We start from the raw sequence: 27,694 nt of genomic DNA on the forward strand, positions 1-27,694 counted from the left end.
TATTCTAAGTGTTCAAATAAATCCTAAATATTTTTCAATTTATATTTTATAATGACATGCCCAACTGCCTGTTGATTAGTGGAATTTAAAATAGGAAAATTGGTATGTGTGTTTTTATATTATGATTATACATATATATTCATCCATCTATATAGACAAACATATATGTAGAGATACACACACATAGAGACTCCAATGAGAAATCCAACTATCCAGTATGTCTAAATGACTAGTTGTATATATGATATGAAGCTCTTCCTTACTTAGCTCCCTCAACTATGCCCCATCCTGCCCTTGTCCCACCTAATCATTGAGGCCAAAGTAATACCTAGTTTCTGGAATGGGTATTTATTAAAACATGTATTTCCTACCATTTCAATGTCTTTGTTCATAATATCAATTAATTTCATTTCAGCTCATGAAGTCTTACTCACATGTACTGTCATGTCCTCATTAACTTCCTTTTTCTTCCAACTCCAACTCAAGTATCTCAAGGAAATCTCTTTTCCTCTCTGGTCTATTTTGGTTCACATCTTTCTACCTGTCACCTACCCACACCTTCTTATTTTTCTTTAAGCATTAATACTTAAAGGCCAAGCATATTTACATATTATACAAATAGATTTGGTTTGTAGTATAGTATCTTTTATTTCTTTTTGAGATAAGGTATTTTAGCTACTTTATGAATGAGAAAGATTTTTGTTGAAAATCCTGGAGACCTAGCTACCATAGTTTTTAAAAAGAAATCAAGAACTAAAAATAAACAACTTAGAAATTAACCGTAATAACATAAATTTACATTTTAAAGTTTCATACTTAATTTTGAATCTGATCTTTTCTATTGATGTATATATCTCACATCTTTCCCTCTCTATTCCCACTCTTATACCCTAAGCTCTTTTTCTTCTTCTAAGTCTCTCCTAGACTGTATGTCACTTCCATGATGAAATAGATCTAGGGCTTCTCTACTCATAATTATCAGTCAGTCTTCACACATTTATTAAGCAAGTACTATGTACCAGATATCATGGATACAAAAGGAAAACAAAATATTGTCCTTAAAGCTTACATTATAATTGTGGAAGGAACATGTACATACAGAAGTATATTCAAGACATAAATTAAATACACTGTACTTTGGAAGGGAAGGCACTGGTAGTTGGGGAACCAGAAAAGACCTCTCATAGTAGATGACACTTACGGTAAGTCTTAAGTGGAAATGAAAGGATTGATTTCATGAGGTGGTGGCAAAGCAGGAGTGCATCTGGGTCAGCAAACGCAAAGCATGAAGATGAGGGAAGAATATGGTTTGTGTGAGGAACAAGTAGGCCAGTATGGCTAGATTTTAGAGTGTCGAGGAGAATAATGTGTAAATATGCCAGAAAAGTAGGAATGGATCAGATTTAAATGCCAAGTATTGGAGTTTTATTGATCTCTGAGTTGATAGGGAGATGGTGGAGTTAATTCAGTGGGGATTTGATTTGTGCTGTAGGAAAATTACTTTGATCGCTTTATCAAAAATAGATTAGAGTTGGGAGATTTAAAGTCTGAGAGACAAAATAAGAAACTATTTCAGTATTTCAGGAAATAAGTGGTGAAGACCTGAAGTAGAGTGGTGGCTATAGGAGTGGTGGGAAGGAGACGAATTGTGAAGATGAGAACATCAAGTTGGCAACTGAAAGATGTGTGGTTTGAATTGGGGTGTTGTGGTTTGAGCTTTGGAGTTTTAAGATGATGCCAAAATTGAGAATCTGGATGAATAGAAGGGTGTTGGGGCCCTAGACAGTAATAGAGAAGTCTAGAAAAGGGGTGAACTTTGGGGTAAAGGCCAAACTCTTGTAGCCTGTCTTCTCAGATTCTCTAAAATCTGATCCTAACCCACATCTTCACTCATCTCCAAACTTCTTATTTTGAACCATCTGCTTCATGCAAGCTTCCATTTAACTCCTGCTATACATACCCTTTGGAGCCAACTAGGTGACTTAGTGAATAGATCACTGGACCTGGAATCAGGAAGATCTGACTTCAAATCCGGTCTCAAACACTCATTAGCTGTGTGACTCTAGGCAAGTTACTTAACCTCTGTTTGCTTTAATCCCCTGGAGAAGGAAATGTCAAACCACTCCAGTATCTTTGCCAAGAAAACCCAAAATGGGGTCATGAAGAGTTGGACATGACTGCATGACTGAATAACAACTTTCTGCCCAAGAGTATATGAGAATGAATTGGAGATGGGGAGAGACTGGAAGAAGGGGAAACAATTAGGAGGTTATTGAGATAAAAAGCTTAGAACTAAGGCAAGCTATGCTATCAGTGAAGAGAAGGGGTTTAGTGTGAGAGAGGTGTTCATAACTTGAAAAGCAATTGGATAAGAATTGATTCTAACTTTATGGTTGAAAACTACAAAGATAGAATCTGAATAGAAATTGGGACCTTAGAAAAATATATATTGAGTTTGAGGTGTGTGTAGGATGTAGGTAGAGATGCCTAATAGGCAGTTGGCCATACAGGTCTAGAACTGGGACAATACCCAGGGGTAGTCTTTTTTTTTTTTCTTTTTCTTTTTAAAACCCTTACCTTCCGTCTTAGAATCAATGCTGGGTATTGGTTCCAAGGCAGAAGAGTGAGGTAAGGGCTAGGCAATGGGGGTTAAGTGACTTGCCTAGGGTCACACAGCTGGGAAGTGTCTGAGGCCAGATTTGAACCCAGGACCTCCCATTTCTAGGCCTGGCTCTCAATCCACTGTGCTACCCAGCTTTTTCCCCCCGCCCCCCCATGTAGCAGTTAAAATTAGTTTCTCTGCTAAAAGTATTTTATTTTTATGAGGTTTATTAAAGATTAAGAAATAAAGAAAATACAAAATAAGAAAGCACATGGCTAGGAGGACCAAAAGGCCCATTCAGTTTCACTTACTACATCTTGGGAGACATGTGTCCCTAGAAGCGGAAGCCAAGAGACTCGAAGTAGGCAGGGAGTCAGCTTAAATACAATTTCTGTTCTCGTCCCAGGTGGGAATTCAGGTGAAGTTACAAAACATTCTGGGAAGTGGCCAAGGATTTCTGGGGATCAAAGTCCGGGGTTCAAATCTCCATTTTTACACCCAGGGGTAGTCTTGAGGTACACTCAAGCATAGGGGGAGGATTATAGCCCTTAAAATTTTTCTGAGTTTAATTGTTTAAAAACAACAAAGCACGTTTAAAGGGTGAAGAAGTTTAAAGAATGGCATTTACCTGAAAGGGTTGTCAGTGCAAAACTAGTTCAGATTTTTATGTTGTTTTGTATTTAACCCAGAGGGCATGCAGTAAATGAGTACAATGAGTCAATAGACAACCAATGATAATGGCTAAGGTTAGGAATGGATTGTATAACTTACAGAATAATAGAAAATATAGTGTCATTAGTCAGTAGATGTAAAAAATTCATATTTAGGTTTGTTCTCTAGATTGAGGAGAAGAAACAAAGGGAGGAAGCAGAGCGAGAGAAGCGGAGACTTGAAGAAGAGAAAGAAGAAAGACGTCTAGCAGAACAGAGGGCCAGAATTCAACAAGAATATGAAGAAGAACAAGAAAGGAAACGGGAGAAAGAGGAGGAGGTGTACCAATTTTAATCAACTTTTAAAAAATCATAATTAAAAGCATTTAGATCTTTATTAGCTTTCACCTGAAAAGAAGTATTTGGTATATGATGTATGCATTTGTAAGAATCATTTTGGAGCTTGTTTTAACATTTGCTTATTTAAATATGTACAGACTTAGTGTCATGAACATAATTACTAAGGAAAAAGACAGTGATTTGAATCAGAAAAAATAATAAACTTTTAAAAGCCAAAATTAATTTTTGGTGAGCTGTGAATTTAATATTAGCTATAGTTTTAAAGCTTTAACATAGAGGAGTTGGGTTTTTTAAAAAAGAAGCTATAAATTTTCATTGACCCTTTTCAGGCATTTGAATTAAAATTCTTAAGGGATTGGGTGCTTTTGTGTGTGAATTTTCTATTAATAATGATTTCTTAGGCTTTATTTTATTTTTGTACCCTTAAAAACATCTTTACAGCAAAGAGTAAAAAATGAAGAATTGATACGGTTAGCTGAAGAAAGAAGAAAAGAGGCAGAGAGAAAGAAGAAAGAAGAGGAAGAAAAGCATGATTTACAACTTCAACATTATTATGAACGACAAAAACCAATTGGAGAACAGATAATCAGGGTATGTTTGATACTAAAATTTCTTCAAAGAAATTACTTCTGTAAAAGACTTGTTAGACCAGTGTCAGGGCGAAATATGATTTGTTCTGTCAAATATGTGTGAATATGGTGCAACAGGTTCAGATCAGTATGGTAAAAGTTTTGAGGCAGTAATAATGTCTTATTACTTCCACTGAGGTTATCTTTAGTCATTTTATCTGTTTCCTTTTGTGTCCAAGGGCACACATCAGTGAGACAGCTGTCTTGAGATATTTGATCTATGGCTATGGAACTTTCTTTCTAGAAAGCTATTTTCTCTCACAATCTAAGTCTAATTACAGATGTGCCATGATTTAAGAAAATATGAAATTTGAATTTATATAACAAATGCATTATGTTCGATCATATTCTATAAACTGAATTCACATCATTTTGTGTTTTTTCCCCCCACAAGCTAGACCCCTTAATGCAGCTAGAATATTATTTGATTTATGTAACTTTGATTTTTGGAGAATTTCAGAAATTTTCTTCTGAACTATAAACACCACAAGGGCAGGAGATCTTGTATATTTTTTTATATTTCTTCAGTGACTAATATAGTGAATTGTGTAAATACTTAAACATTTTAAAATTTCTTTTTGTTTCTGTTTTTTTAAATTAAAAAATAGTTTTATTTTCCTAATTACATGTAATAACAGTTTTCTACATGTTTTCTGAAATTATAAGATCCAAATTGTTTCCCTTTTAAAAAATCTCTTTGGGATACAGACCTAATAATGTTATTGCTAGATCAAAGAATATAAAGTTTTATAGCCCTTTGGGCATAATTCAAAGCAGTGCAGTAGTGTCCCAATTCCCCCACATACCTTGCAGCATTTATTATTATTTTCTTTTTCCGTCATTGTTGCAGTGCTTTTAAGAATAGGATCAGCATTGATAAAACTCAGAGTTAGCTGAGGCTCTCAAGGACTGTTGAGGAAAATAAAACAGGATGGGATGATACAGAGAAGGCTGAGCTACTCAGCTCTTATTTTCTTTCTGTTTTCACTTGTAAGGAAGATGATTGATCTTGTACTGAAAAAGACAGAACAGAAGAACTAATAGGAGTTGAAATATAGGATAAGGATTTGTGACTTTATTGATATAGCACAGTGGAGAATAGCTCTCCCCAGATACGGATTTCCATCTTCAACATTCTGAAGTCTAGGTAGTTCTTAGGAGTTGCTGTCTATTGATGAACCACTCCAAAATTGGTTAGTTTCTGACCATGGTTATATAGCTTTAAACAACCCAGGGTCATTTCCATACCTTGACATGCCACTGGCCAAAGAGGAGTTGGAGTTTATTCCATATTCAAAGCAAAATTTGTCACTAAGTAATGATGATTTATTCAGGCTCTTTGTCTCAATAACCAAATGATCCTAATATACAAAAAAGATAGATGATGAAAGCAAAAGGGTTTTATGTGGTACAAATACTAAAATATGAGAGAGAACAAATTGAGTGTAGTCATAATTAATTTTTTTTTTGCTGTTAATTAACAAGAAAAAATTGACTCAAACAAATGTTAATGTTGTTAGGAAAGTTACTATTTAGCATTTGTGTTTGTCAGATTCTTGCATTTTTCAAATTCATTAAGTATAGAATAATCACAGGCTTTTGAATTATAGTTTGTAAAATTTAACAGTGCATATTAAGTTAAATTATTATGTTATTCTACTCCTATTTTCTACACTTCATTTTGATATAAAGCCTAACTTCTTTTTTGTTCCAAAGCATATTATGCCCTTGTTTTTTAACATTCTTTGTTGTATAAATATATGTTGATGTACTTGATTTATTTTTGTCTTTAATAGAATGTTTTGTACCTGTTTGAAAAGCATTTCATTAAGAGAAGTAATAAGAATATTCACTTTTTAAAAACATATGCACTTTTCCCCAGCAATCTAGACCGCCTTCTCCTGTGGTTCCTGCTCTTCAGAACATACTCAAAGGCAAAGTGCAGAGACCTCCTTCAGTTGCATCTACTGTCATTCATGTATGCTTTATTGTTACTAATTATTGTGATTGCATTAGAAATTGTTATTTTTGGAATGGAGTGGAGGAATACAATGAAATGTTTTGATTATGAAACTGCCGAGTTAATTTTTAGACCTTTAATTACTAGTGGGTGTATTAATTTATTATCAGGATTGATTGTAAATCATGGTAGACAGTACATAAATTTAAACTATTAGCTCTAACAAAATTTTGCAGAGAAGCATTTTCCTGCTCCCTTTTATCTATGCTCATGAGAAAAACATTTTGATGAGCATTTAAATATTGCTAGAGCTATTCAAATAGTTCTTCTGCTTAAGAACTGATTATAGTGCCATTACCTTTCCTTTATTTTTAATTCAGGACTCCAGCTTCTTCACACTGTTGACTGCTATAAAGGGGGTTGGGGTGAAAGAAATAATTTGCAGTCACTTTATTTTGTGACAGTGATAAAGCTATCATATAGTTTTTCTTGTTTTTCTATGAGTATCATCAGTTATTAAAAGTTTTAAAGACACATTAAAACCTGTGCTAATAAACTTTGAATTTGACATGTTTCTATCCACAGTTTCATGTAAGTCAACCTTTTTTAACCAACCTAGGGTTGACATACACTGCTGAGCCCTCTGTAGGCTTGTGTAGATGCTGAGAGGCAGGTATTTCCTCATTTCATTCATTCATTCAACAGATATTAACTGCTCACATCTATTGTTCATATGTTTTAGTATTCAATCTTCCTGATCAGAGCAGCAGCTGACCACAGACTTTCTGGATTCCTACCCTGAGCAGGAATATCCATGATGCTCTTTTCTCATTAACAACTTCTTAAACTGCTGATTAGGGGGAAAGTCTTGCTGTCCTTCAGTTGTGACTATTTGAGAATAATTGTAGTAACAGTACAAGAATGGACTTAGGTGGTAAATACAGATGGAAATCTCAATTTTTATGCAAGAAAAAGCCAGGTCGACTTTTAATTATGTTTGATTAGGAGGACAAGTACTAGAGAAATGAAAAATGGATGACCAAAAAAAAATACAAGACTGGTATATTTATCACTGATATGTTTGCATTAAATAGGATCGCCCACGGTCCAGAGTAAAGTCTCCTCCAGTACCAGCTAGGAAAAATCAGCTACGTGCAGATGGTAGGTGTTAATTCCATATTTCATTTTAGGATTTGTGTTTGTTTTTCTTAAATTTATTCCTAATCTCATACCAACTCACCTTTCTTTTAGGATATTAGTTTCTTAATGTATGAGTGGTCATATTTATATCCTGAAAGGCATATTGCTGATATGCTTCTATGTTATTATATGTATACATATAGTGCTGGCATTAGAAATAGTCTTAAGGATAGGTAGATAACTCAGGGGATAGAGCGTCAAGCCTGGAAATGGAAAGCCCTAGGTTCAAATGTGGCCTCAGGTACTTCCTAGCTGTATGATCCTGGGTAAGTCACTTAATTCCAGTTGCCTAGCTCTTACCACTCTTTTGCCTAGGAACTGATGCTTGGTATTGATTCTAAGATAGGTAAGGGGTTTAAAAAAAGGAAGGAAGGAAGAAAGAGTCTATTCTTAACTAAAATTTTGGTTGGTCAATCTAGATTTTTATTTTCTGAAGTAGACTGAGTGAGCATTTTGTCCTAATAAACTTGGTTTTTTCACATATCAATGGAAAAATTTCAGAGGAGAAAAAAAATGTAATAAATGAATTATCAGAAATGAGGAAACAGCTTCGTAGTGAAGAGCGGCGTCTTCAAGGGAAATTGCTATATGTGGATGTTGATGATGAAAGAAGCATCAGGTAAAACTTGATACATTTTCCACATTGTTCTGTGTCATTTAATCAGTGTGGTGATTCACAGAAAGGCAAAGATTAAGAGAGATAGGATAAGGGAATTATGACATAAATATTCTTGTTTACAAGAGAAGAACAGAATGAGGGATGACTGCCCCACCCTTTTAAGAAATTTCCAATCACCTAGTCTTTGGCCTCTCTATGTCTTAGGTGGATGGCTATTAAGTTTTATGTTTACATTATACAGTAGAACTACCATAAAAGATAAATATTAAGGGATAGGAATAATGCTTATATTATTAGCCTTTTAATCATTTAAGATTATTTAAGATTAGACTATTACATATATATGTTTTATATTTTAAGGAAACGTGACTATGATATAATACATGTAATAATAGCCCATTTTTTTGATATGATTCTGTAAAAGACATTTTTTCCTCTAAGAATCTTAAAAAAAATACAAATGTCCCTTCACTAATATTCACAGTTTCCTGTTTGTAGATGTGTCACATATCATAGCCTTACTTAATATAATTTTAAATATGAAGAAACTGTATAAATGATTTTAAAGATATTTTTCAAGGGCTTATACTATAGGAATTTAAACACTGCATCCTATTTGCTCATGTAGAATTATATTTACTATTATATCTTAATCCATCCATAGGAAAAGGGAAAAGTATCCCATGGATATATTTGATATGGCCAGGTTTCGATTGCAAGCTCCAGTCAGAAGACCTTCTTCCAAGGGTCTAGATCCTACTATTCAGAATATTCGTGACTTTAATTTTCTTAAAGACATGGGTAAGTTAGGCATCGTTTTCTTTAAGGAGTTACATAAACATTATCTACTTATTTCTACTTCAAAAACTGCCCTCTTTAGAATACCAGAGCTGGCTGATCAACAAGATGACAGAGTAGTTGTTTTCTTCCAAATTCTCCAATCCTAAAACCTCTTATGAAAGGAATTATGAACCAGATATAGTGTAACTAAAGCTGAAACCACATGATAAATTAGAAACTCCATACAAAATTGAAATTCCATAGATTCAACACCAAATACTTAGCATTTTTATTTAATGTTCCTCTAAAAATTTGAAATGAAAGCTTCTGCCCTTTTTAAAGTATATGGAACTACTTATGAAATTATATTAGGTCCTTTAATCTATTCCCTGAAACTAGAGAGAACTCTCAGGTTTGTGACTTGGAGCTGGGCTGCAGGTTACTGTGACTTGTCCAGAATGCCCTCTTGATCCACAGATACTAATATGCTAATTCTATTCAATCATACAAAGGAAAGCAGTGGTGAGAGTTAGGATGGGGCAGTTAGCTAGGGGGAAGCCCTGCAAAATGAGGATAAGGTGGAAGACCTCTCCTCCCTGCTCCTACACACACACATACAAACATACACAGACCATTCAGGGCCACAGACTAGAGGGGAAGAATTATTGGGCCTGAGATAAAGGTAACTCATCTAAAGCCAGTCCTCTTCCCATTAGAGGTTACAAAGTGCAGGGACCCAGACCTGACCAACTCTCATATCTCCTAGTACAAAGAGACTGAGGTCACCTATTAGCTCAACCTTAACACAGTGGTTGGAAAGAACCAAAAACTGATAAGGCCCAAATGTGAGTGAGAGGGAATACAGGAAAAAAGCTGAAAGACAAAAAAATCAAGAGAGAAAACTTGAGTAAGAACCTAGCTTGAAAGCAGATAAAACAACAGAGCAGTGTAAAAACAGAAAGAATTAGTAAAACCTCAAAGAGAAAAAAATGCTCAGAACAAGTATTATTACATGAAAGAAAACTCTTTAAATAGGGAACTAGAAAGGGATTTAGATGGAAAATCAGAACTCTCAATGCAAAATGGAAGGTCCTGGGTTCAAACACTTTCCTATCTGTGTTATCTGGACAAGTCACTTAACCCACATTGTCTTCCTTTGCCTGACCCTTTACCATTTTTCTGCTTTGGAACTATTACACAATATTGATTTTAAGATGAAAGGTAAAGATTAAAAAAACCCAAAAACCTAAACAGAAGAGTAGGAAAAAATTGAATACATAATTAATTTCTCCAAAGAAGTAGTAATTGTCAGAAAGGGATCATAGAGATATGTATTCCTTATTATTCATATTGTCCTAAACCAAAAATAAAATTATATTAGCTTATTTTAAAATGAGATTTTCAATCCATTCCAAAAATATCATAGTAACATATAAAATATTTGATTTCTTATGCCAGATTCTGAAACACGAATTGAGGTGAGACAAATGTATCCTGAGTCTCCAAAAGATGATAAAACCTTAGAGATTCAGCAACAAGCTTTGCTGAGAGAGCAACAGAAGAGACTGAATAGACTTCGAATGAGAGAAGATGAAGAAGGTAAGCTATAAAAGCTTAAAACAGGTTATCATTTCAGACTTTTTTTTGGTAATTTGATTATTTATCATGATGTTTTTCTACTTTTGAAAGTAATTTGCACTCAATTACTCTATATCTTCCATACTTTAAAAAGCATAAGAATGCTTTTGCATGTGTATTTACTATGATTAATAAATTGATGTTTTTGAAGTAAACTCATTTATTCTACTCTGAAATCTATGGAAAAATGACCTGGATCAGTTCTGACACTGATCAGTCTTTTTGTTCAGGTTTGGTAATGGAACAATGTGAAACAATGGTAGACTATCTTATACATCTCCAAAAAGGAAGTTTACTTAACAGATGCATGGATACAGCATTGATTCATGTGGACATAACTCTCCTGCCTCTGCATTTACCATGAATGCTTCACAGGTGTAGCATAGGGAATCCCTTGTTCCTAGTGCTTTTATTCTTAGAAGACCAGGAAGCAAAGTCAAATGTTCGAATCTTAATTTCCTGGGTCAGTTAAGTCTTAAAAATGTTGATTTCATTGTCTTGGGGAGGAAACTAATTCAGCTTGTCGTATATGAAAGGTTGCTGTCCTTCAGGTACAGTTGTTAAATTTAAAGTTTCTGGAATATAACATTATTGACAGCTTTATTAGCATGATAGATTGATATTCCCCCAAATTCAAAATAGTTATAGAAGGTAATAGAAAAACAAATTCCCTCTCCTAAATTATTTCCTAAATGTGTGTGTGTGTGTGTGTGTGTGTGTGTGTGTGTGTGTGTGTGTGTGTGTGTGTGGTATGGCAGCAGTGTGATTCCTTGTAGTTAGTTATTTCTTGACATATTTAAAATAAGAATTCCTTGGTGCTATAGTGGCTAGGAATCATTTGCTCTGAGTTGTTTCTCACTGAGCCACTTTAAGAAAGATGATTCTTTCTTCAGGATCATTGAAATGTGTTATAAAAATGTGATGTTTTTAGCTCTTAAACACTTTTTCTACTTTTATCTTTCCAAAACTAAGTTTCTACTTTGTATAGTTGCTTTAACACATAGATAATTGGATAAATAAGCCCTTACATACTGAATAAATTTGTCATTTTCAGCCCTCTGCTTTATTCTCTTTTAGAAAGATTGAGGCTATTTGTGTGTGTGTGTGTGTGTGTGTGTTTATGTATAACCTTGTTAAATTGTAGTAAAATTTTCTCTAAAAATTTAGAAATCTAGAATTAATTCCTCATATAAAAAGCTTTTATTTCAGGATACAATATACTGAGTTTTCTTACCTGCTGGAATTGATGACAACAGCCACAGAGTTGTGGGTGATTCAGTAATTGTGAGGTGTACTTAATGTTGAAATATTTTTCTAATCTATGATAATATAACTAACAGGTGATATCTAGTAGAAAGACATCCTTTTATTTTTCATGTGCCAGAAAGATCCCAACTTACTTAAAAATGTATTTGTGTGTGTGCTTCAGTACTTTTAATTTTGTATTTTGTTTTTGGTCTGGGTTGAGTGCAGTTGACCTTGATGCAAGTCCTGGCATTAACCTAGGAGATACTAGAATGGTAAGAAACCAATAGCTTTTCCTTTCATTTTTTTTTCATTTCAATATAATAGTTTAGGGAGCAATTCTTTATAAAATTTTATTGAATTCTAGTTTGGGTCTATGCATGAAAACTCTTTTGGAAGATTAAAAAATTAACCTTTCCTCCAGTAAATAATCTGTAATGCAAGAAAAACGTTTACATCATCTTGTTCAAGTTGTTCACTGACAAAATATAGGTTAAATATTTTTTAGATCTTTTCATGATAAAGTAGCATTTGACTGTCATTTAGTACTTAGTTTTATGTTGTAAATGATATTCTTTTCACAAAGCGCAGATTAAAGATTTCTTATTTTTGACTTATTGTTTTTATTCATTGAATGACATAATTTTAGAACTGGAAAGGATCGAAGAGATTATCCATTTTAGGTCCTGTAAATTTGGCTTGCTCAGAGAGCTGAAATGATTTTTGCTTAAGGTTTTGTTACAGTGAAACTGAAGACAAAAAGATCAAAATGGCCTTTGTGTTATTAAGAAAGGTTCTTAAGAACCAACTCACTTGTAGTTACCTATTTCTGCAGATTTGGAAAACCATGAAAATCCAGCCTAAGCCAGTTGTGGTGTTAGTGCATTATGATTGTCTGCTGATTTCCACTATTTGTAGCAAAATTTAATGATTGTCTCCTTGTTGGAGAAGGGGAGGAGTTGAAGGAAGGATGTGGAACTAATCTATGCCCTGCCAACTCTTCTTCCACTTTTTGTGCATCCATTTATGTTGTGGCAAACTTGTGCTTTTTGTTAGTTATTCTGATGTGCTTCTCCAACACTTGAATTAATAAAAATAGGCACGCTAGTATGTTTATTGTCCATCTTTATGACTTCTTTTATAGCCTAGGAATGAAACTAGGGATTTCCTGAAAAATTCTCTTTTGGAGTCCGAGAGTGCTTTTATTGGTGAGTAAATTTATTTTACCTTTGCCTAAGCTATTCACTTTAAATTATGTGGTAATGCTTTTTCATACTACCTTTGTTTTTTTATTTTAACAGACCAAATATGATAATTGCTTTATTATCAAGCATGATCAGAGAATATGGTATTCTGATTCTGGCATGACATATTTTGATTAAGAGTGACCATTATCTTCATGTATTCACAGTTTTTAAGCAATTATGCTCTATTAATATTCACTTCCCAACAAAGCAAGATTGAATATAGTTTAATTTGATAATTTACAATACATTTCAGAATCTGGAAAGGTTTCAGGGTCATCCTGATGAAGTTATCAGGTTACATTTTGATGACAAAGTTGCATGCTTTTGTTGCTGTAGAATCATCTCAGAACTCAATTGGGATCCAGATTCTTTAAAGTACCTTGCTTTTTGATTGATCAGTGAACAGAGTCTTAGTTCTCTGATCAGGGTTCAAGTTCATTGTGCTAGCACAGTCTGCCTTTCATGTAAGGTGATTACCTGGCCAGCACAAGCCATATACATGCAGCTCATTGAGGATAAATCAGTCAGTTTAAGCACCTATTATTTGCCAAGTACTATGCTATGTGCTAAGCACTAGGATCTCCATCATCTAACCACAAAAACCTCAGCTAGGTTAGACAAATAAACATGTAAATATAAACTAATGTAAATATAAAAAAAATCTTCATAAAGAGGCACTTTGAAAATCCCTTAGCTATTGTTTACTAGGAGACAAAAGGCATCTACCTTTTTTTTTTTTAAACCCTTACCTTCTGTCTTGGAATCAATACTATGCATTGGTTCCAAGGCAGAAGAGCGGTAAGGTCTAGGCAATGGGGGTCACATGACTTGCCCAGGGTCATACAGCTGGGAAGTGGCTAAGGCCAGATTTGAACCCAGGACTTCTCATTTCCAGGTCTGGCTCTCAATCCACTGAACCACCCAGCTGCCCCCTAGGCATCTAACTTTTGTTATTAAATATTGGTTGTATTGGGTGTTATTTTGAGGAAACAAAGCTGTATTTTGGACATTATCTTCATAATGACCCTAAAGCATTTCAAGATTCTGAATTATGAAAACAAATAACTTTCAGTATAACTTTATGATTAAGTATATGTATTACAGGTATATAAACATATTTATATAATTAAATATATTATCATCTACTTTATTTACCAAGACAGTTTATACCATATTATGGGGTCGATGGAAATTTCTTTTTAGACAAGTTTCTAATAAATAAGCTAATAGAATAATTCATGCTTGCTATATTAACATTTTAAAAGGTTTTATTGATGTCTTTTATTTTTTTACATGATTATAGTTCTCCCCGTACTCTTATCTGTCCTCCTCCTAGAAAGCCATTCTATATAATAGTGTGTTTTGAAGATACACTGAAAAAAGAAAAGGTTAAAAAAATCAACACAAGTACTTAATACATAAAAGTACAAAAACACATGTATTGTGCAGTACTTATTGACTTCCCCTCCACAAAGGGGTGGAGTGGGAGTGGTTTTTCATGAATCGCTTTTTGAGTTATAATTGATCTTTATATTTTGCAATGTTGACTTTTTTTGTGTGTGTATGTATTATATTAAAATTTAAGATGAATAAGTTAATTGTTAATATAAGGGCATTTTATCAATTTCTTTTTTGAGAGTTATTTATCTTATCTAATAACAGTTTAACAGATATTTGTGAACCAATCTCTAGCTATGTGCTGTACAGAGATCAAATACTCAGTAAATTATCAAACATTTATTAACTGTCTACTGTATGCCAGGTACCATGTTTAGTGCTGAGGATATAAAGACAACAAAGAAATAGGGGCTTGTATGTTATATTCGAGGGGCTTACTTTGTATTTGACAACTGAAAAAATTACACAGAGAAATTAAATAGAAAGTTTATGCAAAGTAATAGAAAGCAATGCCAAAAGGTAGAGCATTAATAACTGAAATTATTAAGAAATGTCTTCTATAGAAAGGGGCACTTGAACTGTGCTTTGAAGGAAGTTAGGGATTCTGAAAGGTGGACAGAAGGAACTCCAAAGAGGATCCAGCACAAGTTGCTTGTACTCTAATTGGGGAGGGGGTAGATGGAGTAAGCATTTATATAGTACCTTTTGTGTACAAATCATGCTAAGTGCTTTACAAATATCATCTCATTTGATCCTTATAATAATCCTACAAGGTATATGTGATTATTAAGGTTATCTTTTTTTTTTAACTGTTGTGGAAACTGAGGCAAACAGAGGTTAAGTGACTTGCCCAGGTTCACTCAGTTAGCAAGTGTCAGGCCAGATTTGAATTTGGGTCTTGATGAAACTCTAGGTCCAGCACTTTAGAGGCAACTTAGAAAATAGGAGAATGAAAGGAAGAGACACAAATATTCAGATAATTTTAATAAAGGTTACCTAATAAGCATCAAAGATTGTCAAGCATGGTTTAAAAAGTAGCATGACAAAATTAAAATGGAGACTCAATTTAACACATCTCTAATTTTGATTTTCTCTGGGCACGTTCCTTTTGCTCTCAGCATCTCAGTTCTTCAACTATGAAAGAAAGGAGTAAAATTAGATGACCGTAATCATCTTATTCAGCTCTAAAGTGGCTGTGATTCTATTATACTCATAAACCAAATGTATATAATCTTTTGGATTAATATTTTTCTTTTTCTTTTTAGTTATTTTGGTTGGATTAATATATTAAAACATTTTTATTACTTGGTTTTAAGTGATTAGATTGTAAAGTGCTATGATTTCCTCCCTTCCTCCCTTCCTCCCTTCCTCCCTTCCTCCCTTCCTCCCTTCCTCCCTTCCTCCCTTCCTCCCTTCCTCCCTTCCTCCCTTCCTCCCTTCCTCCCTTCCTCCCTTCCTCCCTTCCTCCCTCCCTCCCTCCCTTCCTTCCTCCCTCCCTCCCTCCTTCCCTTCCTCCCTCCCTCCCTCCCTCCCTCCCTCCCTCCCTCCCTCCCTCCCTCCCTTCCTCCCTCCCTCCCTCCCTTCCTTCCTCCCTCCCTCCCTTCCTCCCTCCCTCCCTCCCTTCCTTCTTCCCTCCCTTCCTTCCTCCCTTCCTCCCTCCCTTCCTTCCTCCCTTCCTCTCTTCCTCCCTCCCTCCCTCCCTCGTAAAGGTTAGGCAATGGAGGTTAAGTGACTTGCCCAGGATCACACAGCTAGGAAGTGTCTTGAGGCCAGATTTGAATCTAGGACCTCCCATCTCTGGGACTGGCTTTCAATCCCCTGAGCTACCCAACCTGTCCCCTGCTATGATTTTTTAAAGTATGATTTGAATATTTTTAAGTTTCTTACTAAGAAAGTTATAATATTATTTACTATAAAGAATATGAGTTGGAATTAGGAGATTCATATTAACTGTGAATCCTGGCTCCAGCCATAGACAAATCCTTTTGTCTCTCCTTGATTTGCTTATTTCATAGGGTTGTAGTCAGGAAAAAGTTGTGTAAATTAAAATGCTATTGAAATGTGCACTATTATTATATTTTTAGTTACATATAGGTTCATAAAATGCCAGTATTTGAACAATGGCAGTATTAGTGAAAAATAATTACTGATATCATCATTGCCTAATCTATGTTAAATATAGTCCTTGATTCATGATAATATAAGATCATATCGGTAGACATAACAAAACTTCTTCCTTCCTCATAGCAGATGAAAAGGATTGTAAGGAAGAAGGAAATGATAAAATTCCTTTACACATCCTTCTAAGAAACACTGATTAGGAACAGAATAGAATATTCATCATGTAGTACTTGACAAACATTTGTTACTTACAAATTATAGTGCTGGATGTCACTTACAAATATGGATTTTTGAGGTCTGGGTCAGATAATGTTACAGTAAGAAATCAGTTGAGAGTGAAGTGAGCTACTCACTCTGACTGTTTATTCAGGTCAGCCAAGGCATATGGCAAAGTCTGGTGCAAGAAATTCTTTATATATGTTTTCCAAAGGCAGTGTTCAAGGTAACATTTATAAGACCTCCTACCCCCCAAACCAACAAAAACAAAAACAAAAAAACTCAGAAAGAGGACTATTCATAAAACACAGATGGTTCTACAAAAAAGAATAGTTTAATTGTTGGAGAAAAGTGTATATTTCTAGATTTGGGAGACCAGTAAAGTACTATATCTGAGTTTAGTATGTCAAAGAAATCTACCTATTGGACAGATTGGAGGAGAATTTTCCCAGGACTAATTTGAGCAGCTAAGTCTTTTGGTGTTGATTAGAGGTGACAGTGATACAGTGAACACATCTGTAGTAGCTAGCTATTATAAGCTCTTATAAGCTCACTTAAAATAACTGACAAATTTAAGTCAGTATGCTTTGAAACAGGATTATTTCTAAGGATGTGGGTAAGGGCTAGGCAGAGCATCTTTGTATTACTGAAACATGTCAGGGAAATTCATAGTGCATTTTGAAAGGGATTCAGGTAAGGGATGTTAAGGCACGAGTAGTGACGAGAGTTACTCATGGGAACCCTCAGGAAACTTGAAGTCTGTCTCTGGGGTTCATTATAGTCAGGAACTTTTGTCCCCTTATCCCATATTTCCTTCCTTTGATACTTCCAGAAGTATCATCACATTAGAATTACTGAATATATGGGCTCACCACACAATAGGTCAAGTCAGTTTGTACACCAGAATAGGAATCTGATAAGGCAAAAATATGGACAACTTATCCAAAATCCAAAAGAGTTTCTTAAATATTAACTAGCAAACAATTATACTATAATAAATGTTTCTGTAAAAGCAATTTGAACAACGTTAGGTCATAAACCTTCCAAAAAAGGCTAGGATACCCTGAGACAATGGACAATAAACATATAATCAGAAGGACAAAAAGAATTGAAGAATGTAGTTTAATGTCCATGGGGTTTTCTTCCATCTTGGGTTAGCTGTTTTATAAGTGTCTGCTTCAGGGTTACATCTTCTCCTGGAAATTTTGAACCTGAGGAATCTGTCCTTGAGTAGTATTAATAAATTGTCCTATTTGATACATTTAAACCTGGATATATGCATACCTGTAGTGATGGCAAACCTTTGGCACCTGTGCAAAAAGAGGGCATACAGAGCCCTCTCAATGGGCATGCCTGCCTTCGCCCGCCAGAGTTCATTACTAGAAAACCAGAGGAACTCAGGGCAGAGCTGTTGCCCTTCCCCCTTCCATGTGCCTGAGGACATTCCTCATTCCCCTCCCCCCTCTGCCCAGCAGCCAATGGGAACTCTTCTTCCCTCCCCTGTGGGAGGGGGTTAAGGAGGGGCCTAATGTGGCACTCAGTCTGGGGGCAGGGGCAGGGCCCAGCACTCCATCTCTAAAAGGTTCTTCATCAGTTTAATTGGGTTGTTAGTTATTGATGGAATATGGAATGAACCTCTTCATCCTTATTGCTAGAGCATTCATTTAACATTTTTTCTCCCCTTCTCCCCCAATTTAAATTCATCCTGGTATAAAAATTAGCCATTAGAAAATAATTAGTTTGATCCAGCTATACTTTTAAAAAAATTTATTTAGTCAATTTAGAACATTATTCCTTGGTTACAAGAATCACATTATTTCCCTCCCTCCCCTTCCCACAACAGATGCGCACTTTCATTGGGTATTACATGTATCCTTGATCAGAACCTATTTCCATGTTGTTGGTATTTGCATTAGGATGTTCATTTAGAGTCTACATCCCCAGCCATATACCCTCGACCCTAAGCAGTTGTTTTTCTTCTGTGTTTCTACTCCCACAGTTTTTCCTCTGAATGTGGATAATGTTTTTTCTCGTAGATTCCTCCAAGTTGTTCAGGATCACTGCATTGCCACTAATGGAGAAGTCCATTACATTCGATTGTACCACAGTATATCTATCAGTCTCTGTGTTGTAATAATTAAAGTAGTGTTTGGCTATAAACTGTGACAGATGAAAGAGTGGTTGCCTTAAACTGTCACCGCAAAGATATGTTTTTTATATTAAAAATAAAGTGGTCGCCAGGGGGAAATTCCCAAATATGAAATATACCCAAGTCAGCTGAGTTTTTATGGAGATTTTAATTAATACAAATGAAGGACTTAAAGAAAGAGAGAAAGAGGAAACAATGAGAAAAGGGCCAGCCCAGGCCAGCCTAGGCCCAAGCCCTAAGAGAGAGATCAGTCAGTCTTTTATCAACTCACCACAAGATTTGTCCAAGCAAGATTCTAGTGTTCAGAGAGACACCAGTTTAGCTTTGGCCAGCACAATCTTATTCAGCCTCCATCTCTCAGAGAGAGTCCTCCTTTTAAAGAGAATTTTCTCCTATGTCACCTCCCCTAAGTTCTCACATCTACCAATCATAGTAGACGTTTTCCAAAGGACAGACCATTCTTAATTCACACCTGAGTAGACTAAACTTTTGAGTAATTTCTCACCTCTTTGCCACTTGCAAGTTTACAAGTTGCCTGACCTTTATAGGTACATAGCACCCTTAAGTAGTAGATCTAAAAATAGGCACAGCTTAAGAGCTTTTGCCTTACTATAAGTATGGGTTAAGTATTTTTCATTGTTCAGCAAGGAGTTTACAACTTTATCTTCCCCTAAGGCATGCTTAAGTATGGGTGAAGTAGAGTTCCCACATTCCTGATCAAGTCCCTTCATTGTTTAAAATGGGGAATGGTCTTAACCAAGTGTTCTGAAGTAGGGTCTGAGAATTTTTAAGATTCACAGTGTACAGTGTTCTCCTGGCTCTGCTCCTTTCACTCTGCATCACTTTCTGGAGGTCGTTCCAGTTCACATGGAATTCCTCCAGTTTATTATTCCTTTGAGCACAATAATATTCCATTACCAACATATACCACAATTTGTTCAGCTATTCCCCAATTGAAGGGTATCCCCTCATTTTCCAATTTTTTGCCACCACGATGAGGTCAGCTATGAATATTCTTGTACATACCTTTTTCCTTATCCTTTTGGGTACACACCCAGCAGTGCTATGGCTGAATCAAAGTCTTTTAGTGCCCTTTAGGCATAGTTGCAAATTGCCCTCCAGAATTGTTGGATCAATTCACAACTCCACCAGTAATGCATTAATGTCCTGACTTTGCTACATCCCCTCCAGCATTCATTACTTTCCTTTGCTGTCATGTTAGCCAATCTGCTAGGTGTGAGGTGATAACTCAGAGTTGTTTTGATTTGCATTTCTCTGATTATAAGAGATTTAGAACACTTTTTCATGTACTTATTAATAGTTTTGATTTCTTTAACTGTAAATTGCCTATTCATGTCCCTTGCCCATTTATTCATTGGAGAATGGCTTGATTTTTTTGGTATAATTGGTTTAGTTCTTTGTAAATTTGAGTAATTAGACCTTTGTCAGAGGTTTTTTATTATGAAGATTGTTTCCCAATTTGTTGCTTCCCTTCTAATTTTGGTTGCATTAGTTTTGTTTGTACAAACCTGTTTTACTTTGATGTAATCAAGATTATTGATTTTATATTTTGTGATTTTTTTCTAGTTCTTGCTTGTTTTAAAGTCTTTCCTTTCCCAAAGATCTGACATGTATACTATTCTATGTTCACCTAATTTGCTTATAGTTTCCTTCTTTATATTTAAGTCATCCACCCATTCTGAGTTTTCTTGGTGTAGGGTGTGAGATGTTGATCCAAACCTAATTTCAAAAATTTTTTGGTAATTCAGTGAGTATGGCACTAAATAAATGAATTTGGGTATGGCATTAAATAAGTAAATTAATTTGGGTAGGATGATCATTTTTATTATGTTAGCTCGTCCTACCCATGAGCAGTTGATGTTTTTCCAATTGTTTAGATTTAGTTTTAATTGTGTGGAGATTGTTTTGTAGTTGTGTTCATATAGTTCCTGTGTTTGTCTTGGCAGATAGATTACTAAGTATTTTATGTTGTCTAGAGTGATTTTAAATGGAATTTCTCTTTCTAATTCTTGCTGCTGAGATGTGTTGGAGATAAATAGAAATGCTGATGACTTATGTGGGTTTATTTTGTATCCTGCAACTTTGCTAAAGTTGTTGATTATTTCGACTAGCTTTTTGGTTGATTCACTGGGATTCTTTATGTAGACCATCATATCATCTGCAAAGAGTGAAAGCTTGGTCTCCTCATTGCCTATTTTAATACCTTCAATTTCTTTTTCTTCTCTAATTCCTAGAGCTAGTGTTTCTAGTACAATGTTAAATAATAGAAGTGATAATGGGCATCCTTATTTCACTCTTGATCTTATTGGAAAGGCTTCTAGTTTGTCCCCATTTGTAATATTTAAAATGGTGGGAGACATTAAATTGTTGTAGATATAAGAATAGGTGAGTAAATTTGACCGCAGAAAATATGTTTCACTACAGTGTCTTGGTTTTAAATCAAAATATAAGGTGGTTGCCAGGGAAATATTCCCAATTATTCAAATACCCAAGTCAACTGGGTTTTATAGAGATTTTAATTAATACAAATGTGGAATTAAAGAAAAGAGAGAAAGAGAGAAAAAGGAAATAAGTATGAAGGGCCTTAAGCCAACATGGCCTAGACCTGAGTCTTAAGAGAGAGAGATCAGTCAGTCAGTCTTTTATCACTCACCACAAGGTCTGTCTAAGCAAGGATTCTAGTGATACCAGGCCAGCTCCATCTCAGCTGACTTCATCAGAGAGAGTTCCAGCCAGAGTCCTCCTCAAAGAGCCTTCCAGCCAGAGACTGTTTCAAAGGGCCTCTCTCCAGAGCCTCCAGAGGGACAGAGTCTCCTCAGAGGAGCTCCAGCGAGACCTCCTTAGAGATTGTCCTCCAAGAGCTTCCCTTCTCCAGAGCCTCTCTCAAGAGATTCTTCCCAAGTGATCCTCATCCGAGCTCTCCAAAAGAATTCCTCCTAAGAGATCTTCCTCAAAAGGATTGTCTTTCAAGAGATTCTGCTTTTTCTTATATAGGGGGTTTTCTCCTATGTCACCTCCCCTAAGTCCTTACATCTACCAATCACAGTAGACGTTTTCCAAAGGACAACCCATTCTAAAAACACTGCTGGGTGGACTAATCCCTTTAGTAAGTCTGAACCAGAGAAAACACAGCTGAGTCGACTAATCCCCTCAAGAGAAAACCTCTAAGTAAGTTTTCACCTCTTTGCTCCTGGTAAGTTTACAAGTTGCCCGACCTTTATAGGTACCTAGCATCCCATTGTATCAATTCTAAAAACAGGCATGGCTCAAAGAACTCCCTGCCTCATCATAAGCATGGGTCCAAGTACTTTCATTGTTTAGCAAGGAGTTTTCTCCTCTAAAGCAGTCTTAAGTATGGGTGGAGTAGAGGTCCTCCCATTTCTGATCCTGGCGAGTTCTCACAGTCAAAATGGGGAATGTTCTCGGTAGGGAATTGTTCCAATTGAGAATTCCCCGTGGGGAAATTTTTAACATTCACAAGTCTGAGAAATTTCGAGATTTACAATTGCAGATGATATTTGCTGATGGTTTTATATATATTTATACTGTTTATTATTCTTAGGAAAGGCCCTTCTATTCTTATGCTTTCTAATGTTTTCAATAGGAATGACCCTGGTGATCACTTTTTTAGAGTCTTTTTGCTAGTATCCTATTTAAGATTTTTGCATCTATATTCATTAAGGAGATTGGTCTATAGTTTTCTTTTTCTATTTTTGACCTGCCTGCCTTTGGAATCAGTACTATATTTGTTTTGTAAAATTTCATTTCATTTCATGGGAAATTCTACCTGTAAAATTGTAATTACTATTTCGAGAAATGGCTATTAGAAACAATTATGAGATTTTTCATGATCTCACTGAATTAGAGATTCTTTTTGATCTGGAAAACAGCTGAAACCATTGACAGCATTCTATCCAGTTATAATATTTACTAAACGGAAAATATAGAAATAAATTTGTTGTATTGAGTACAACAGATTTTCTGTCCTCAAAGAACCACAACAGGGGGCAGCTGGGTAGCTCAGTGGATCGAGAAGCAGGCCTAGAGACGGGAGGTCCTAGGTTCAAATCTGGCCTCAGACACTTCCCAGCTGTGTGACCCTGGGCAAGTCACTTGACCCCCATTGCCTAGCCCTTACCACTCTTCTGCCTTGGAGCCAATACACAGTGTTGACTCCAAGACGGAAGGTAAGGGTTTAAAAAAAAAAAGAACCACAACAGAGTATATTATACTATTTAGGTAGACAATATTTTTTTGTTTAGTCATTCAGATATTTCCAACTCTGTGACCTCAAGGACCATAAATTCAGGGGATTTTCTTGGAAAAGATACTGTAGTAGTTTGAATTGAGGCAAATAGAGGTTAAGTGATTTGCCCAGTGATTTGCCCAGTGATTTCACACAGTGAAAGTATCTGAGGACAGATTTGAACTCATGTCTTCCCTAACTCCAGGCCTAGTTCTCTATCCACGGAACCACCTAGCTGCCTCCTAAACAAAAGGAAGTTGAATGGCTTGCTCAAAGTCACACAGCTAGTAAGTGGCTAAAGTCACATTTGAACTCAGATCTTTCTAACTCCAGAATCAATATTCTATCCAGTAAGTCATCTATCTGCCTCAAAGACAGACTCAAAGGTGTCCTTTGTCTTTTCCCATCATGGTTTCAATATATCATGGATCAGCATAAGAAATTGAATGGGAATTTTGGGGGAGTTTTACAGAAGCTATAGATGACACACAAAGGCCAGGAGATGACAGAAAAAGTTTAGAAACTCAGAAATGCATAAAACATTCACAGGATTGTGTAATACCAATATATTTATTTTTTAATACCATAAATATACTATGGAATCTGTGGATCTAAATGGAATGAAATGAGTAGCCATGTGGCCAGGAAAAAAAGGCTACTCATCTCCCCAGAGCTGCCACATTTCCTTACATTTTCCTTTTGTATGAAACAAGTAACAGAAAGATGACAATGCATAAAATACAGATGGTTATACAAAAGGCTGGGGATAGGGGTGGGTGTTCTCTAAGCCTGTCAGGCGAATTCATTGTGTAATACCAGGCGGTTCTGGTGAGGTATAAGGCAAAGGCAGAGAGGGATTACTCATGGCAAGATGATATCAACTTTCAGGAAAACTTGCTGAAAATAATCTGGGATTCATGTGGCAGAGAGCAAAGATAATTTTGTGCACTTCTTCCACATCTCTTGCCTCAAATTTTTCTTGAAGGTTGAGCGAGTTATCTTGTATGAAACTTAAAACACTGGAACTGTCAGTAATTTATCGTTACTAAAATGAAGCATGGTTAGATTTTATCTGTTCCTCTCAGTAGAGGTGTTATAAAGGATAGTGAGACCTAAGGGTGGCGATTCGGAATACGATAAGGCAGGACTGGCCTCAGAGTTGTTGCATATAAGGTGAACGACATCTAAGACCATAGCTTCTAACTCATAAGAGTATAAAATCATGGTTCTTTAGCCAACAAGGACCATCAGGCTATGCCTCTTGAATCTTCCAGTTATCTCATTTCTGCATGAAGATGCCATGTTCCAGTTGACTTTACATGCCAGGAATCATGTGGTTCTTTAGGTTAATGGTAATTACAAATAAATCTCTAGAATCACACAACTATGAGGAACATTGCCTCAGGGTTTGTAGGAAATGGTTACAGATACAGGCTTATTTTCTGAATTTTGTTAAAATCTGTAATGGGCAAATTACTTAAGGTTCATTCTGACTAGCCATCATGATGGTCACGTGTGTGTAGGTAGGGGTGTGTGTGTCTGTGTGTGTGTCCATGTCTCCATGTCCTCCCTGAGAAGTAAGCATCATTATCAGCCTTATCTAGTCCTTTGACCACCAACAGCTTTCCTTGTAGTCTCAGAATGACTTATGGGTGTTTGTATTTATTTCATCTATACATATTACACCTCTCTTCCCCCCGGAAAATATTCTAGGATCATAGACTATAGTTAGTGGGAACATCAGAGGTCATCTAATCTAATCTTGTTATTTTATAGCTGAGGAAATGGAAATATAGGGAAGTTGTGGCTTACTCTGCTCCACCCAGGTAACAAGTAGCACAGGTAGGATTTGATCCTAGGTCTTTTGATTAGAGACAGTGCTTTTCCTCCTGTACCACCCTGAGGAACATGTGGTTTGAACAACTTATCCTAAGCCCCCCAAGATGGCTCCTGTACAAACCATTGTTATAGCTCCTGGTTGTTCCCTACAAAATAAAAGAACAAATCGATTTCCCTTTCTAGCAGCAGCATTCATGATACTATCTTATCAGCAGGTGTAAAGATGCATTTGACTTTATAGCTCCATTTTGCCTCCCCCAAACATCATTTACTTCTTTGTTTCTCCTTGAGGGCAAAAAAAATTCATATCCTCCACAGTAAGTAGCACTGTTCATGGCACCATTTGTATTAGGAACTCAATAAATATTTCTGTGATTAAAGAATGCTGAAGAAAAGCTGTGAATGACCTTTTTCTAGTCTATAGTGTGATTGTTGTATACCAAAGTCAAAAGTTGAGAAAACTTTGACCTCCCCTATGTTCCAAGACTAAACACAGGAAATTTGTACATTTGAGAGAAGATTTTAGTCATTTGGCTAAAGATTTAAAAAAAAATCTCTTTAAGTAAGTTCTTTAAGGGTTTGTCTTATTTGGGAAACTGGATACAGAACTATGGAGTAAAAATGTTGACAATCTGATAACTTTCAACTATCAGTTATCCGGGCCTGCCGGACTTCAACGGTGGGGTTCGGGGAGCAGCCACCTAAAAAGAACCCATAGGGGGAGAGAGGGGGAGACCAAGCACGCAATAGAGAGACAGAGTCAATCTGGTAGTGTCAAGGCTCCGTTTATTGCAGGTGTAAGGTAGAATATATATGCTTGAGGTAAAAGGGGGGTGGTGGTGGTGACTAAAGACTGCTTGTACCAGGAGGGAACATGAAGAATAGTTATTGTTATGTTTTGTGGCTGTTGGTCTTGGCGACGCCTGGGAGGTAACTTGTTTGTTAAGTTTCCCTAGGATCATAAATCTTGTTTCAGGTCAAGTTGTCCCCGAATATGGTCTCTGACAATTCCCCCTTTCTTTTTTATAGAGGGAAGGTTTTAAGTCAGGACCGCAGCGACGGCCCCTGTCTTAGGCTACACAGGGGGAGTTGCTTGACCATCAAGGGTCAAGGACCTGTGCTATTCCCGTCATTGGGTTACCGCCCTGCTAGTAAATTGGAGACGATCAGTAGGAATGTGTGGTCGGTCAGTATCTGTTATTTCGATACGATGGTATTGGACCGTAGGGAACTTAGTAAGGGCTGAGTCAATGTTTGATTTAATAAATCCAGTCAGGCGTTGGAAAGCCCAAGGGCCAAAGGTGAGTATTAGGAGGATGATAATAACGGGAGCTATTATTGTGGGAATTAGAGTAGAGAGCCAAGGGGTTTTTCTTAAAAGATTGTTGTACCATCCTTCTTGGGCCTCGGCCTTCTTTTTTCTAAGGGCTAGGCGTTCTCTTAATTTTGCCATTGATTTTCTGACCATGCCTGTGTGGTCAGCATAAAAGCAACATTCTTCTTTAATGGCTACACATAATCCCCCTTCTTTTAAAAAAAGTAGGTCGAGGCCACGTCTGTTCTGCAGTACAACTTCTGAGAGGGAGGATAGGGATTTTGCTAAAGCAGAAACAGACTTTTCTAGGATCTCAATGTCAGTTGTCATATCAGCATGTAAAGTTGTGAGGTGTTGGGTCTGTAGGTAAGCGGTGGTGCCGGTGCCAATGCCGGCAGCAAGACCACCAATACCTAGAATAATGGCAATAGTAGAGAGGGGTTCCCGTTTAACCCGAGGGGACGGAGACAAAATTTTTTCTAAAGCAGTGTCTGTGTGATAAGTAATTCTGGGCCATAATTGTATAAGTACACAGAATTCTGAGGAGGTATTAAAAACCTGAAGGGAAATGCAGGGGGTGAGGCCAGTGTTGCAGGCCCAAAAGGTGTTATTGGGAGCCTCTAGATAATGAGGGGAGTGGGAGATGGGAAGGGTAACATTACAAAGATGGGAGTGAGAGGAAGGGGGGTGACCTATGCAAAGGCCTTTTCCGGAGACTTCGGCAAGAGTGAAGTGGTGGGGGAACCGGGCGCATCGAGGGGAAGGGGCAGAGGTGTTATAAGGGTGATCGGTAAAGGCGATTCCTTCATAGTATGGGGGCTGCGAGTGGAGACATAGCCAACAACTGATTGTAAGGTTTGGGGCGGTAGCATTCAAAACCAAATAGGAGCTCTCAATGAGTTTGAGGAGTCTATCAGTGGTACCAGGAGGTATTTTGGGAATAGGGGTAGGTGGGAGTGTAAGGGAGGGGAATTGGGTGGGGGAGAGGGGTCGGGGGGGCTGGGGGAACTGATATGAAGGGCTGTGTTGGTCAGTGAGAACAAAATTAGGACCCATAGAGTTGGTAATAGGGGTCACGCGCAGTCGGAGTGTGAAGAGAAAGACATCATCGGGGCCCCTTTTATAAAGGCGCAGTCCCCAGGTGAGTCCTTCCGTCCAACGGGGATCTGTTTTGCCCTTGTTGGTGAATTTGATAATAAGGGGATTGCAATTGGGGGGATTAAAGGAGCAGGTCTGAGGGCGGGAGGGATTTCGGGCGATGGTAATCAAGTCTTTGTTGGTGATCCAATGAGCAGTGCCAAAAGTCACACAGTCCCATGTGGCACAGAATCCATATGAGTGGCCCCCACAGTGGTCTGGCTGGCCGAACCCAGGGCAGCCGTATAGAGGGTACTGGGTATATTGGGTCCAATAGTCCTTAATCGGGAGACCAGGCACATTTGGGGCGCAATAGTGCATT

General features: G+C 36.7%; 1 protein-coding gene across 29 annotated transcripts in view; it reads left to right on the forward strand.

Annotated features, from left to right (window-relative positions):
- CSPP1 (centrosome and spindle pole associated protein 1) overlaps positions 1-27,694 on the forward strand; it is a 141,941-nt gene that overhangs the window by 91,453 nt on the left and 22,794 nt on the right. For 28 of the 29 annotated variants that reach the window (XM_016431486.2, XM_056824011.1, XM_056824027.1 and 25 more), the window contains 9 exons: positions 3,443-3,592; positions 4,054-4,203; positions 6,124-6,219; positions 7,296-7,362; positions 7,903-8,020; positions 8,685-8,821; positions 10,259-10,399; positions 11,912-11,958; positions 12,828-12,891. In XM_016431486.2, the coding sequence (XP_016286972.1) occupies positions 3,443-3,592; positions 4,054-4,203; positions 6,124-6,219; positions 7,296-7,362; positions 7,903-8,020; positions 8,685-8,821; positions 10,259-10,399; positions 11,912-11,958; positions 12,828-12,891 (970 nt within the window). The remainder of the gene's footprint in view (positions 1-3,442; positions 3,593-4,053; positions 4,204-6,123; positions 6,220-7,295; positions 7,363-7,902; positions 8,021-8,684; positions 8,822-10,258; positions 10,400-11,911; positions 11,959-12,827; positions 12,892-27,694) is intronic. The other variant, XM_056824026.1, reaches the window with a different exon arrangement.

The sequence above is a fragment of the Monodelphis domestica genome, chromosome 3 (genome assembly GCF_027887165.1).
Source record: "Monodelphis domestica isolate mMonDom1 chromosome 3, mMonDom1.pri, whole genome shotgun sequence".
Taxonomy (NCBI): Eukaryota; Metazoa; Chordata; class Mammalia; order Didelphimorphia; family Didelphidae; genus Monodelphis; species Monodelphis domestica.